The following is a 13,626-nucleotide window of genomic DNA, read 5'->3' as shown; positions in this document are numbered from 1 at the left end:
TAGATAGATAGATAGGAAAGGCACTATATATAGATAGATAGATAGATAGATAGATAGAGATAGGAAAGGCACTATATAATAGATAGATAGATAGATAGATAGATAGATAGATAGATAGATAGATAGATAGATAGATAGATAAGAAAGGCGCTATATGATAGACAGACAGATAGATAGAACATTATTGGTCCCCAGGGTGAAATTTGTCTTTTTACAGAAGCTCTCTAATTATTTCAAATCCATAAAGAGGTGGGCACCATCCATTTCAAATGTGTCTTATTCTGGACTTTTCCAGTGCCAGTTTACCGCCTATCCCTAACACACAGAAGTTGCTAATAACGGCTCCCTTAATGACAGCTGGAGTCCAAATGAAAGCAGAAACCTGAACATCTTCAGGCGTGGTGGCCCGTGTGCCATTTGTGGTGTTAGGTGCCGCGTCAGTCCCCCAGTCCCCACAAACAGCAGTGACTCTACTGTCACTTCCAAGATGTCACCGGTTACTTATACTGACCTTGTTGTTTGGAGAAAATCTTCTTTTGTCTCTGAAGCTTTGGTATCCTCTCGATAACGGGGTTGAAGAACGTCACCTGGACAGACAGAATCGAGAGGAGGTGTATTACTTCATACAGTAGAGCTATTCGCTCATTCAGCTGTGGCGGATGCTCTTATTTCTGTGCCCCTCTCAGCCTACTCCCACCTGGACAAGGCTGGCACCACAGTCAGGCTCTCCTATCTCACACACACGGGCACAAACTAAGGGCTACCAATCTTGATGCCCCCTCAGTCTCCTGGATCACAGACTGCCTGACATTTTCAACGTCTCCCGCATCCCCCTCACAGCTATGGATGTGCACCTGCTGTAGTGCCGACTCGGGCTTCCATACAAACTGCGCAGGATGGGAACCTAACCCACTGACTGTTCTGCACAAGCCCACCGTCCCTTATTGAGTTTCAGCCTCAAGAAATCTCACTATGGTGGGCTGTTCAAAAATGGTGCAATCCCATAGCGGAGCGTCCATGTTTGTTTAAACATTAGCATCAAAGAGACTTAATGGAGAGCGCTGGGCTGTGCCTCTCAGAACTACCCAGAAGCCATTGTGAATGCGTCGCATGGCATCAGATGCTCTCCATGGCGGTTATGGCGTCATTTTTCAAATTGTGGTATTTTAAGAAAACCCAGTAAATTAATGGGGAAAGGGTTTTACTTAATGTGCCTCCACTTTAAAAACACAAGAACAAGCTTGGCATTTTTTATTTTTCAATTTATAAAAAAACACTCCACTTTAAAATGCAATTTTTCTACACGTGGCAAATTTTTATATACCATAACTACATTAAAAAAACATTAAATAAAAAAAAAAACCTATTCTTCAAAAGTACTGGATTGTTCTGGAATATAAAAAAAAAAAGAAAGGAACACGGAAGGAGTATAATTTGATAATCGTGGGGCTGAGCACACGATACAAGGAATGACGACTTTAGTCTTGGGGGCACCCGACGTCCTCACCTCTGCCAGCAGCACCCCCTGCGGCTCCAGGTCCAGGTGGATTTCATGCCTCTGGTTGTCCAGGAAGTCCTCCAGCTTTAGGTACTTTAAGGCGCACAGCGAGCGGTAGTCCTTCCAGTAAATTGAAATCTCCAGCTCGCGTGACTGAAGGAGAGAAACATCAGACGTTAGAATATTTCAGACGGCGCGACGTACAAATTCTCTCCCTCACGTCCTCCCGCCCGCCAGATTGTTGCTCCTACTCTGCACTCAATGGCTGTGAGTCACCTTTAAAGGGTCACTTTTAACTGAATATCGACCTCCCCCACCCGCCCATATATCCCCCCAGAGGTTCATTTTCTCTATGGATGCTGCTGACTGGAGTTTTTGTTATCCTCTCCTTTGTTGTCAAATGGACAAAATTTAACAATAATATTAATGGACAGATACTGCTGGGCTTCCATGCATGATAACGGTGGGTGTTTAAACAAATCCGCGTCTTCGTGTGCCCTCCTCACTTAGTCGTTTGTAAGGTTTGTGTGGTCACGTGTTGACTCACGGCTCTAATTGGCCGTATGCTGGTCACGGGTCATTGCAATTGATGCTCTGTGGGTCGCCGGTACGCTACAGCCGCTCTGGAGTGGCATCAACTAATCTTCGGGTCTCGGTCCGTGTAATTCTGGGTGTTGATCCACTACTGAGCCGTGGGTGGCGGTGGGTCGTCTAGGCCGGCGTTCCTCAACCACTGGGTTATGACCCAAGTTGTCATCACATGAGGGTCACCTAAGCAAACAGCAGTGCTATGCGATATGTCTCCCCGTTTCACCAGGGGGACCTCCCCCCATTCGCACACATTTTACCAAAAGGGGGGCAACTGTGCAGTAGCTGCTAGTGGGTCATCAATCAGTTCAAAAAGGCAAAACTGAGTCCCCGGGACCATAAAGGTGGAGAGGCGGTGAGGGCCGAATGCATCAGAATTAGCCACGTGCTACTGGGCCTATGAAAACCAACCTTACAGGGCCCTCCAAGAGTCAGAAAACATATGAGACCCCCGTGAAATAATAACAATATTGATACAAATAATAATAATAATAATGATGAAAGGTGTATCGCTGCAGTTGGCTTCGGCCATTTCCAGGACAGCAGCACGTCATTCTTCTCCTATGGCCCTCATCTGCAAGTACGAATCGCCTCAACTCGATTGGCCGTAAGTCGGCAGATGACAGTCTTGTCACAGCACTCTGAGGTGGCACTAAAAAATAAATTGAACTGAACTTCCAGCCACACCTCAAATCACCTCTGGGGCCAGTCAGTTGGGGGGGTCTTCAATTTGGTCTGGAGGCCTCCATCTTTGTTGTCTCATTCTTCCTTAGCTAGTCCCATTTTTATATGGGGGTCACTATTGTTCACTAGACCTCATGTATGGAGGTTTCTGTTCCTGATCTATTAGAGGGAGAGCAGGGTCCTGTGCATTTCCGTCGGGGGGGCCGTGTGTCCTCCAGTGGTCAGGTGTTGTCACCTCTGATGTCCGTCCACTGCCTGGCCTAACTCTCTCTCTCTCTCTCGTCATCTCTGCACAGTCTAACATCTGGGTGCGGATAGAGGTGACGCACTTCTACCAAGAATGCACCTCACTCACTTTTCCCCTCATGTTGGGGGCATACAGACCACATTTGCTTGATATAATGAATCTACATCCTGTATAGAAATGATACATACATTAATACATTGGAGACCGCCGAACCGAGAGCACCACCTGGAGGCCCACCTGTGCAATGGTGGACTGCTGACACCCCAAGGGGTCTTTGTTACGTTCAGCGACTCGCAGACCCCTAATCACCAACTGTCCCGAGCTGTGGCTCTCTACAGAATATTTATATGCAATAAGACAGGGAACGGGTGGGAGGGCCTCGTCTGAGTGCCTGAAGCTTCATTGGCTGATTAAGAGAGAGGGGTGGGAGGGAAATGAAGATCAGCCCTCCTCTTCCTCCAGGCTGTAGATGACAGAATCACTGCGACGGCTGACAATGCAGCACGCATGCAGGGTGCACCCGACACCCCGGTGGGCTCCTGTGATTCCACACCTGGCATATGCCTGACCTCTATGGACGAGCCTGTTGGCCTAAACAACCTGTTCTGGGCACAGTGGTCCTAATGTTCTCCTGCTGCTGGAGTGGCTCTCTCTCTCATCCAGTGGTCATTGGGGACAATGAATTAATGAATGAATGAATGAACGAGTGAAGTGCAACCCTGTAGAAAATGCCAGCCTGTGAGCTCCTCAAAGTACTCCGGTGCCAGGACTCACCCTCTCGAGCTCCACGGTAAACGTCTGGTCCCAAACCTGCGGTCCGACAGTCTTCCAGGCTGTTTGTCCAACCACAGTGTTCTCCAGCTTCAAGACGGCACTCACCTCACCTGAGAAAAGACAGACCGATTGGTAAGGTGGCACTGGAAGAATCACCACGTGGTGCAGGCAACATGAATCTGTGGAGCCGTTGTACTTGGCATCAGCAGTACAGGCTGGTGGTGGCCGTATGATGGGGCACGTGAGGGCACCGATACCCACTGGCAATGGCAAGACCATTGATGACCTAAGTCATCCCTTCATGGTGTAACCAGTAAGGGGCGCCACCAAGCCCCAAACTCCACACACCAACACAGTCCCGGGTTCAAATAAAGCATTTGTCTGAACCTTCACAAGCGAGCAACATCAAATTTCACATCCGCTCTTTCAGGGGAGTGCGGCCCTCTGCCCCCTGACTCTGACTCACCCACATGAGGTTGAGCGGGTTTTTTTTTTATGCCTGACCTGAGAGGACTTCCAGTGCCACCATATTGTATCCAGGAAGCACTTCTGGGTCAGGCGGATGCTCTTTAAAATAAGGACTCCCCTCTGGAGGCCCCCAATACACCCAGCAGGGCTGTTCGTTGGAACTACAACTCCCATGCTGCCCTGCGGGTGGGCAATCCACCTAAAGGATGCTGCCATCTAGCTTACTGGGGAAGGAATTGTTCATTCATTATGACCTCCCAGCCAGGAAAGGTGCCAGTAACCAACATGGTCATGATGCCCATCCATCCTTGTCCTTTCGTTACGGCTTCCTGTTTGGGTCAAGGAACTACCCTCACTCCTGGCTGGGGTGCCAGTCTATGCACCCTGGTACCTACAAGGGCTATAAGGACACTTCTGGTTTGACAGTCACAAGCCATGTATCGTCATTAAGTACCTTTGCTAAGGCGCAGTTGGCGCGGCTCCCTGGAACTGCACAACACACTCAGTGGCAGGTGGGTTCAACATACCCGAACACCACCTAGAATTCTTAACCAAATGAATTCATGCTGCTCTGAGAGCCCAAGTTGGCGTTACATGCCAGTGGTTCAGTGAAAGTGGCAACTCAGCGTATTCAGAAATTAAAGAAACAGCAAAACGATACTCAACTGCTCAGCTCGTCCATCTTAAGCGGGTTTCTCCCGCTGACGCTGCCACTCCGGCTGTACAGCCCCTTGCCCGGCCGGCCCATGAAGGATGTACGGCTGTCCCCAGGGCTGTAGCTTGGAAGGCTGACGCCAGAGCCTCGTGATCTCCCGGGCACCACTTCGAGCAAATCGCTGCAGCCCAACAGGCGGACCTGCAAGGTGCCTAAAAAAACAAAAAGAGAGAAAAAGAAAAAAACAAACAGTCAGAGCCGCGTGCTTCCTTCTCCTGCCCAGATACAGAGGATGGCCGACACCGGGGGGAGCGCTGAGGGAGCCTGAAATAAATCAGGGTTAGCCAGTGAGTCACCGCTTCACCCTGTTGTGCCGCCCCACCATTGTTGGGTTTATCCTGCTTATTCGGAAGAGTTTCAAATTTTAATGCCTTAAGCGTTTTGGGGCAAGTCAGCGGAACCCCGGTGCTCCTGAATGAAGATCCACAATCGAGTGCCAGCCGCCTCATCGCTTGGTCACTCAGACGCTCATTGAATGAAGCAAAAGACGCAAACAGAGGTTTAACACTGGAATCCCTGAAGCCTACGAAGAAACTTGTAATGGTGCTCCACCTTAAATTGCCTCGCACCTCCTCATCGGCATCTTTTGTTTTGCAAAATGTGTCGCTCGGCACAAGCAGCGGGCAGCCTGCTATCTCATCCACCCAAAAACGCGGCTCTCCCAGCACATTATATGTCATTATTTGGGACACAAACGTTTCGTGTGTTCTGTGTCTAGAACGATCTAAGTGTAGGACGGCAGGAAATGCGAACACACAACTAAAACAGAAACGTTTTCCACGTTATACTAATAATGACGTGAAGTATATAACGTGTGAAGACTCAAGTCTAAAAATCAAGTAAACACATTCACAAAAGACGCAGATATAACTAAACAAGTGCACTTCTTTAACCAAAGTAAAAGAAATTGGGATACAAGGCCACATGCTGCGAGTCGCCGAATGTAAAAAAGACCCCTTGGGGTGTCAGCAGAACACCACTGCACAGGTGGGCCTTCAGGCGGTGCATTCGGTTATTAATTAATGAATGTATCATTTATGTACAAGATGTAGTCTCATTATTTTAAGAAAATGTGTCCTGCATGCCCCCAACATGAGGGGAAAAGGGAGTGAGGTGCATTCTGGGAAGGAGTGCGTCATGTCTACCCACCCCCAGATGATAGACTGGGCAGAGACGACCAGAGAGAGAGAGAGAGAGAGAGAGTGAGAGTGAGGCCAGGCAGGGGATGGACATCAGAGGTGACAACACCTGACCACTGGAGGACACACGGCCCCCCCGACGGAAATGTCAGCAAGGTGCATTCTGGGTAGGAGTGCGTCATGTCTACCCACCCCCAGATGATAGACTGGGCAGAGACGACCAGAGAGAGAAAGTGAAGCCAGGCAGTAAACGGACATCAGAGGTGACAACACCTGACCACTGGAGGACACACGGCTCCCCCCGACAGAAATGTCAGTGAAGTGCATTCTGGGTAGAAGTTGAGAGGTTGCGGGTTCCATCCCGGGTCATTTATGCATTAACTGTTTTGAGCCATGACCGGCTATTACTATTACTATTATACAGGGTGAGCCAAAATGAAGTCCCCCATTCCTCAAGGTCACTGCGTTTGTTGGTCCTTTGATAGGCGATCCCTTGCGGTTTTCAGTCGGCCATATGCCTTGGTCCGGTGCCCACCGTGCTTTCTCTGTCAAAGCGTTCTTCAAAAACAACACAACGCCACACGCCTTCCAAGCGCACTTCAGCATTCCTCCTAACGGTGACGTCCCAAATCGGAAAAGAATTCTTCAGTGGGGGGGCTAAATTTAGACAGACGGTTACAACATTGAACAGAAAATCTCCAGGCCGTCCTCAGACAGTATGAATGCCAAGCTGCAAGAGCATCCATTTTGCAGTCTGTTAGACGTTCAACGGGAAAACCTGCTTCTGCCTCAGGCATTTCCAACATTATGGGTCCACGTCCTATAAAAGCCGGGCATCTCAGTTCAAGTCGAGGCAGCCTAGAGGACGGAGCTCCACAAGAAGCAGCGACACAACTAATGAGGAGGCAGCTGCCTGGCTTTTCGGTTTGGCAGCGTCATCGTGCACTCGTTTGGAACGAATAAAACAGGACATCTCAGTTGGAGTCCCGACATTTCATCCTCGAACCACAGTACTTCTTGATATTTGTTAACGTGTGCTTTGTGGCGAGTTTAGATTAATACGACGGCCACTAAAGGGTGTGGTGGGCGGCTGGGGATCCAGCCCTACTGGGATGCCTGGTAGGTGGAAGGACGAGATGAGGGACAATACCTCCCCTGGGACATGAGAGGGCAGCCTCCCTGGTCTGCATCGGGGCAACGGGATGAAAGCTTAGAGTAGGGGTCGCCAACTCCAGTCCTGGAGGGCCGCAGTGGCTGCAGGTTTTCATTCTAACCCTTTTCTTAATCAGTGACCCAGTTTTCACTGCTAATTCATTTCTTTTCCCTTCATTTTCATAGCCCTGTTTTTAAGGATTCAGTCCTCTGAGTTGATTCCTTTCTTCATTAAATGGCAGCCAAACAGAAATGAGACGTGAAACGAGCCAACAGATGACCAGCTAAACTGGGATTTCAAACTCCAACCAGTCTCTTAATGAGAAGCCAATTCTCGCTGTTAATTAAGCTCGTTATTTAAATTCCACGGCTTGTTGCTGCTCTCATTCGGCCACAGCAGACATTTCCAAAGCGGTTGGTTTTCTACTTTTTTTCTAAGACCACCGTCAAGATGTTTTGGTGATCTGAGAGACCAACATGACCGAGACCTGCACCTTTCTTTATTTTCAGATATTGTGTGATGGGCACAGGGGGGCTGGTCATGTGGCGGCTCATTATTGATCAGCTGATCATTAAGGAAAAAGAGACAACTAAGGGGTCTGAGTCACGTCAATTAAAACGAAAGCAAAAGAAGTTAATTAGCAGCAAAAAACTGCTCACTGATGAAGGAGATGGTTAGAATGAAAACCTGCAGCCATTGCGGCCCTCCAGGACCGGAGTTCGACAACCGTGACTTGGAAGCTCAAACCTGTTGGGGCCCATGGCCACAACCCACCAGAGGGCACCCAAGTCGTTATGGAGCTGTGGACTGGTGTGGCAGAAGTGCTGCCAGCCCAAGAAGCAGGCACAAACGCAGTGCCCCTGGGTACCCATGCAGCACTTCTGCCACACCAGGAAGGTCATCACGAAGCACTGGGAACCCATCCGGGTGCAACAATTCAGGGAGCCGGAGTCGGGTGGCAGAGGACAGAGCTTGCGAGAGAGGAGTGGAGGCGGCGGTGAAGGAGGACAGGGAAAGGCCCGAGTTATCGGATTGGTGATTTGTGCTGTAAAGAACAAAATAATAAAGGTGTGAGCTTTTGGACGCTGGCAATCTGTGTGTCTGTCTGTCTGTAGCCGGGCTGACCTCCCACAAGGACCATCACTGAATAAAAAATAAACGAGTCTGCGCCCCAAGGCCTCCTGCTGGTGGAGGAAACGGGTTCAGTCAGAGTGTCGCCCAACTTTGAAGAGCCTGGTATTCTAAACCCCGTTTTCCGGTTTCGATCCTTGGGTGTAACCCTAACTCTCGGACTCCATACCGGGACTTGTCTGCTCTGCTCTCTCCCTTGTTGAGGACTTTAACTGATGTGGCACGCATCCTAAAAATGTCACATTCCCATTGCCGACGTGTGCCCAACCAAACAAAGGGTCTTTGTGAGCCGACAACACTCAGTCTCAGTGACAACTCAGTGACTCGCCCTGACTCGGCTGTAGTAAGGCCACCAAAGCGCAGGTCACCGACTATGGGAGTGTTATGGCCACCAACACGACAACCAAAGAAGAGCAAACGATAAAGAAACTGTGGTGACCTGAGCACTCAGCCATCGCAACAAGCCCACCAGGACCCCCACTGACTTGCAAGGCCACTCCGAGGCTCCCAGTTTTAAGAACAAAACATTGCTAATCCCACCCAGGGTCTGCACAAGGCAGGACACCAGCGCTGGACGGAGGGGGGCATCCACATTCGCTGGTTAGCCTGTATGCGTTTTTGAGACGTGGAGGGAGGCGTTCTAGTGCCACCGAGTGCTCGCACGTGATTGGCTCTGTGTAAAGATTCAAAATGGAGAAATCCAGAGCTCCGGTCAGTTACCTGTCAGAGGTGAGGGCTTGCTGAGAGTGTTGTACTGGTTGTGCAAATAGGGGGCGCTGTGGCGGGAGCTGAAGGCTGGTGAAGTGGCCAGCACCAGCTCCTCTTTGATCAAGCAGCCTTTGGGATGGTCCTCTGGCAGGTCGTTGAGCCTCTGCTCCAGGGAGTGTTTGAGAAGGTCCAGCCTCTGACTTGACTCGCTCAGCTTTGTTTGGGCCTGGACATTCAAAAAACAAAGAAACAAATAAATAAATAAATAAATAGTATAGCATGACAATGTCAAACCTGCTCAATCCAGTTCAGGGTCACAAGGGGCCTATTCCAGTGGAGTCGTTAGGCCTCTGGGGATTAATCCCCCTGATCTCAGGCCTGGTCTTCGAGAGCCCTCCTGCCCACCTTCTCTCCTATGGGCCAGTCCTGGTTTCTCCCGTTTTTCCGACATTGCTTCAACTCAAAGGCTCTGGCCACCAGGACATCAACATTACCGAAACTCCAAAGGGGAACCAGACGTGAACAGCACGGATACTCCGATGGGGTCCATCCATCCCCGGATGTTAACAGCACGGATACGCCAAGTCGTCTGGGAGCTGAAAGTAAGCCCCCTATAACCGCAGAAGCTAGTGATGCCCCTGTTTGGGCACAAAGCATAAGGCAACCCTGGATGGGCCGACTCATGCGCACTCAACTGAACGCACACACAACCTTGGGATGTGGCAGGGAATCCACAAAAACCTGGGCAGAACATACGAGCCCCCCAGAGATGGTGACCAAAGTTCTGTCTAAATTAAACACTTTTTTTAAGGGAGTAAATACCATTCTGGGGGGCACAGCAGTTAGCGCTGCTGCTGCCTCATGGAACCAACACCCTGGGCACGATTCTCACACCCTGTTACTAAACATCTGAAAATAATCTGCTGTGCTTCTCACAAGTTGCCCTTACGTTTGGCCACCGAAAATGTATTGGCTTATAATGTGCTGATAGCTTTTTATCATCTAAAACTAGCTGTGCTCCCCGTCGAACAGGACTCGGGTATCTCTGCAGCCTGGAGCCTCCACGCAGCTCCAAGTAGGTGGAGTTAACTTACTTGACAGTACTTGCCATTATTTGAAGTAAAAGGGTGGAGCCCTGGAGGTCTACAGCTAGACTTCTGTGGTGCACATTGGAGTCAACTCCACCTACTTGGAGCTCCAGGGTGGAGGCTGCAGAGATTTATAGGAAGTAACAAGGCGGACCTCAGTGTAAATGTTTGCAGTACACCCATCATCTAAGGGAATGTATTTAGTAATGCATGTAGTAATTAATAAAATGCATTACTACAACTGTTTATGATGTGCCGTCTGTTAGAATGACAAATGCAATGCATTTTACTGCTGCAAATGTTTGTGACACACCAACTGTTGGCATGATAAAGGCAATGAATATGTGTCTGTTATATGCCATTTATTATGGGATTTGTAAAAGCAGTGTTAATGTCTGTGGTCAATCATCTGTTGGAATAACAAATGCAATGCGTTTTATTACTGCAAAAGTGATGTGCCATCTGTTGGAATGATAAGCGCAATATAATTAATAACATTAATTTTATTTTTATTTTTTTCATTTTTATTACTATTTAATTTAATATTGTTTCTTTGTATCAGTATACTGCTGCTGGATTATGTGAATTTCCCCTTGGGATTAATAAAGTATCTATCATTTTATTACTAAAAATGTTTGTGTTGCGCCATTTGTTGAAATAACAAATGCAATGCATTTCATTACTACAAATGTATGCAATGCACCATCTGTTGGAATGACAAATGCAATGCATAGGTCTCTGTTAAATGCCATTTGATATGGGATTTGTAAAAGTAGTGTTAATGTTTGTGATGCGCCGTCTGTTGAAATGGCAAATACAATTTGTTTAATTACCACAAAGGTTTGTGATACTCATCTGTTGGAATGGCAAAGCCAATGCTTTTTATTACTAAAATGTTTGTGATGTGCCATCCCTCGGAATAGCAAATGCAATGAATTTTATTATTGCAAATGTGATGCGCCATCCGTTGGAATGACAAGTGCAATGCATCTTATTACTAAAAATGTTTGTGTTGAGTCATCTGTTGGAATGACAAATGCAATGCATATGTCTCTGTTAAATGCCATTTGATATGGGATTTGTAAAGGCAGTGTTAATGTTTGTGTTGCGTCATCTGTTGAAATAACAAATGCAATGTATTTTTTTCTGTAAATGTTGTGATGCACCATCTGTTGGAATAACAAATACAATGCGTTTAATTACCACAAAGGTTTGTGATACTCATCTGTTGGAATGGCAAAGCCAATGCATGTGTCTCTGTTATATGCTATTTGATATGGGATTTGTAAAAGCAGTGTTAATGTTTGTGATGTGCCATCTGTTGAAATGACAAAAATAGCAACCAGATGGGGACACAGATACACAGACATTTATCCTTTGATTAAGGCATTAATGTGGATATGCTGTATATAATATATGTATGCAAAAATTCTCAGCTGATGCTGCACTAATGGGTTGAATTGACAAGAGGGATATGACAGGGTATAAAACGATGATGGAGAACTTTGAGAAATTTAAAAATCAGCAAAACCAAGGAACTGGTGATGGACTTTCGCCTCTACCCCTGGTCCCCACTCAGGGAGTGTATGTGGAGGTGTTGAATTCCTACATTTACTTGGGGGTCCAAATCAACGAAAGGCTGCACTGCTCTCATAACACAGAGGAACTGCATACAAAAGGGCAGAGCAGACTCTCTTATTCTTAGGAGACTGTGCTCCTTCAATGAGAGTAGTGACGTCCTTCACATCTTCTACAACACTGCGATGGTCAGCGGGGTGAGGTCCACTGAATCAGCAAGCTAATTAAAGAACAGGCCCAGTTACGGGACACTCTCTGGACCCCCCCCGTGTCCACAGCAGTGCAGGAGTGAATGAAGACAAATGTGAAAGCCGTTGTGATGAATGCTGTCTGTAAGTACTCTCGGCCAGTGAACTGTTCAGTAGAAGTGCCCACTGCTGCCGATCCAGAAGGCAGTTGTGCAGGTCTGCACCCAACACACTAATTGGATGCCAATCCCTGTCCTCGACATCAATAAACAAAAGCATTCTCACCTCCAGGATGGCTTTCTTGTCCGTAGTCTTGCTGGAGCCCAGTAGCCGCAGGACATTCTTGGCGCCCTCAGACACGGCGTGCTCCACCCTGTAGTGGTGCCGTAGCTCCTCAATGCGCAGCTCCAAAATGCTGAGGTCTGGTTTCCCTGTAGTGATAAAAGGCACATTTATTTAGAACCCTCGCCAAATCCCAAACCTGTCTGCGTAAACTCGGGGCTTTCCTCGTGCCCAGCACTCCCTCCGTCCTACACGCTGAAGTGCAGAGCCATTTGCTTTCTTCTGTGTCATCAGGTTGGCTGCAGCTCTCATTTCGCCCTTCACGCAGCGTGAAAAGAGAAGAGTGAGTGAGTGCTGCTGTCAGAGGCGTAACACATCAAATGGCATTTCCTATGGCAGTAGGGGGCGCTCTCATAATAATTGATGAAACATAAAAATAAGGCATTAGTAATAAAAGGGGGGGGGGGATAATTATATAAAAAATAAACATAACAAAAACGGCAAAGAAAATGAGAATGCCAAACAGCATAAAATGTGACACAGGGTGCAAGGCCTCAAAAATGAAGCAAAACCAGACCAGGACCTGGAATATTGATAGACAGGCCTTACCACGGGCAGCCTGGCCCCAAACTCAAAAGGCAATTTAAAAAAGAAGCAAAACCAGACCAGGACCTGCACCATAGGCAGATGGGCCTTAACCGGGGCAGCCTGTCCCCAAACTCAAAAGGCAATTTAAAAAAGGAGCAAAACCAGACTAGAATCTGCACCATAGACAGATGGGCCTTAACCCGGGCAGCCTGGCCCCAAACCCAATGGACAGGCTTCAAGGCCTAGTCTGGCTCAGAAATGGGGCACAGGCTTTCAGTAGTTCACAAACACCTTTAAAATGTCTCCAAAATACAAACCATCCCTTCAAGGGAGAGGAAAACCGTGAAACCTTGAAGGCAACAGACAGAAAGCATATTCTTTAAATTGAAAGAATTCATTAAATAAGCAAAGAACAACACAATACAGTAAAAATGAGGTCAAAGGATGTGTGCCTAAAAAGGCAATCCCAGGCAGACAGACAGACCCAAATCCAGAGTCCAGTAACAAAACCCCAAAAAAATAACCAGAAACTCCATCACCACTCACAATAGTAAGAGCACTGCTTCACTGACTCCAATGTCACACCACTGGGGCCGTCTTTTCAACTGCAATATAATGGCCGGGGGGCGGTCCCAGAGCAGTGACATCATGATAACCCCGCCTCTTGAGGGTTCCACCCACAAAACACATTGAAGGCATTGAGACATCAAAACACAATACAGAAATAACTAATTATTAAATAAAGCAACCGCAACAAAAATTACATAAAAACGAAACAAATAAATAGTAAAAAATAA

General features: G+C 47.6%; 1 protein-coding gene across 1 annotated transcript in view; it reads right to left on the bottom strand.

Annotated features, from left to right (window-relative positions):
- pkn1a (protein kinase N1a) overlaps positions 1-13,626 on the bottom strand; it is an 81,916-nt gene that overhangs the window by 42,162 nt on the left and 26,128 nt on the right. Inside the window, 6 exon segments of the mRNA XM_039770441.1 lie at positions 512-587; positions 1,508-1,651; positions 3,792-3,901; positions 4,926-5,126; positions 9,118-9,331; positions 12,245-12,390. Coding sequence (XP_039626375.1) covers positions 512-587; positions 1,508-1,651; positions 3,792-3,901; positions 4,926-5,126; positions 9,118-9,331; positions 12,245-12,390 — 891 coding nt within the window.

This window comes from Polypterus senegalus, chromosome 12 (assembly GCF_016835505.1).
Source record: "Polypterus senegalus isolate Bchr_013 chromosome 12, ASM1683550v1, whole genome shotgun sequence".
Classification (NCBI taxonomy): domain Eukaryota; kingdom Metazoa; phylum Chordata; class Cladistia; order Polypteriformes; family Polypteridae; genus Polypterus; species Polypterus senegalus.
The sequence above is the reverse complement of the archived record's forward strand: the minus strand, read 5'-3'. Positions and strand labels throughout refer to the sequence as shown.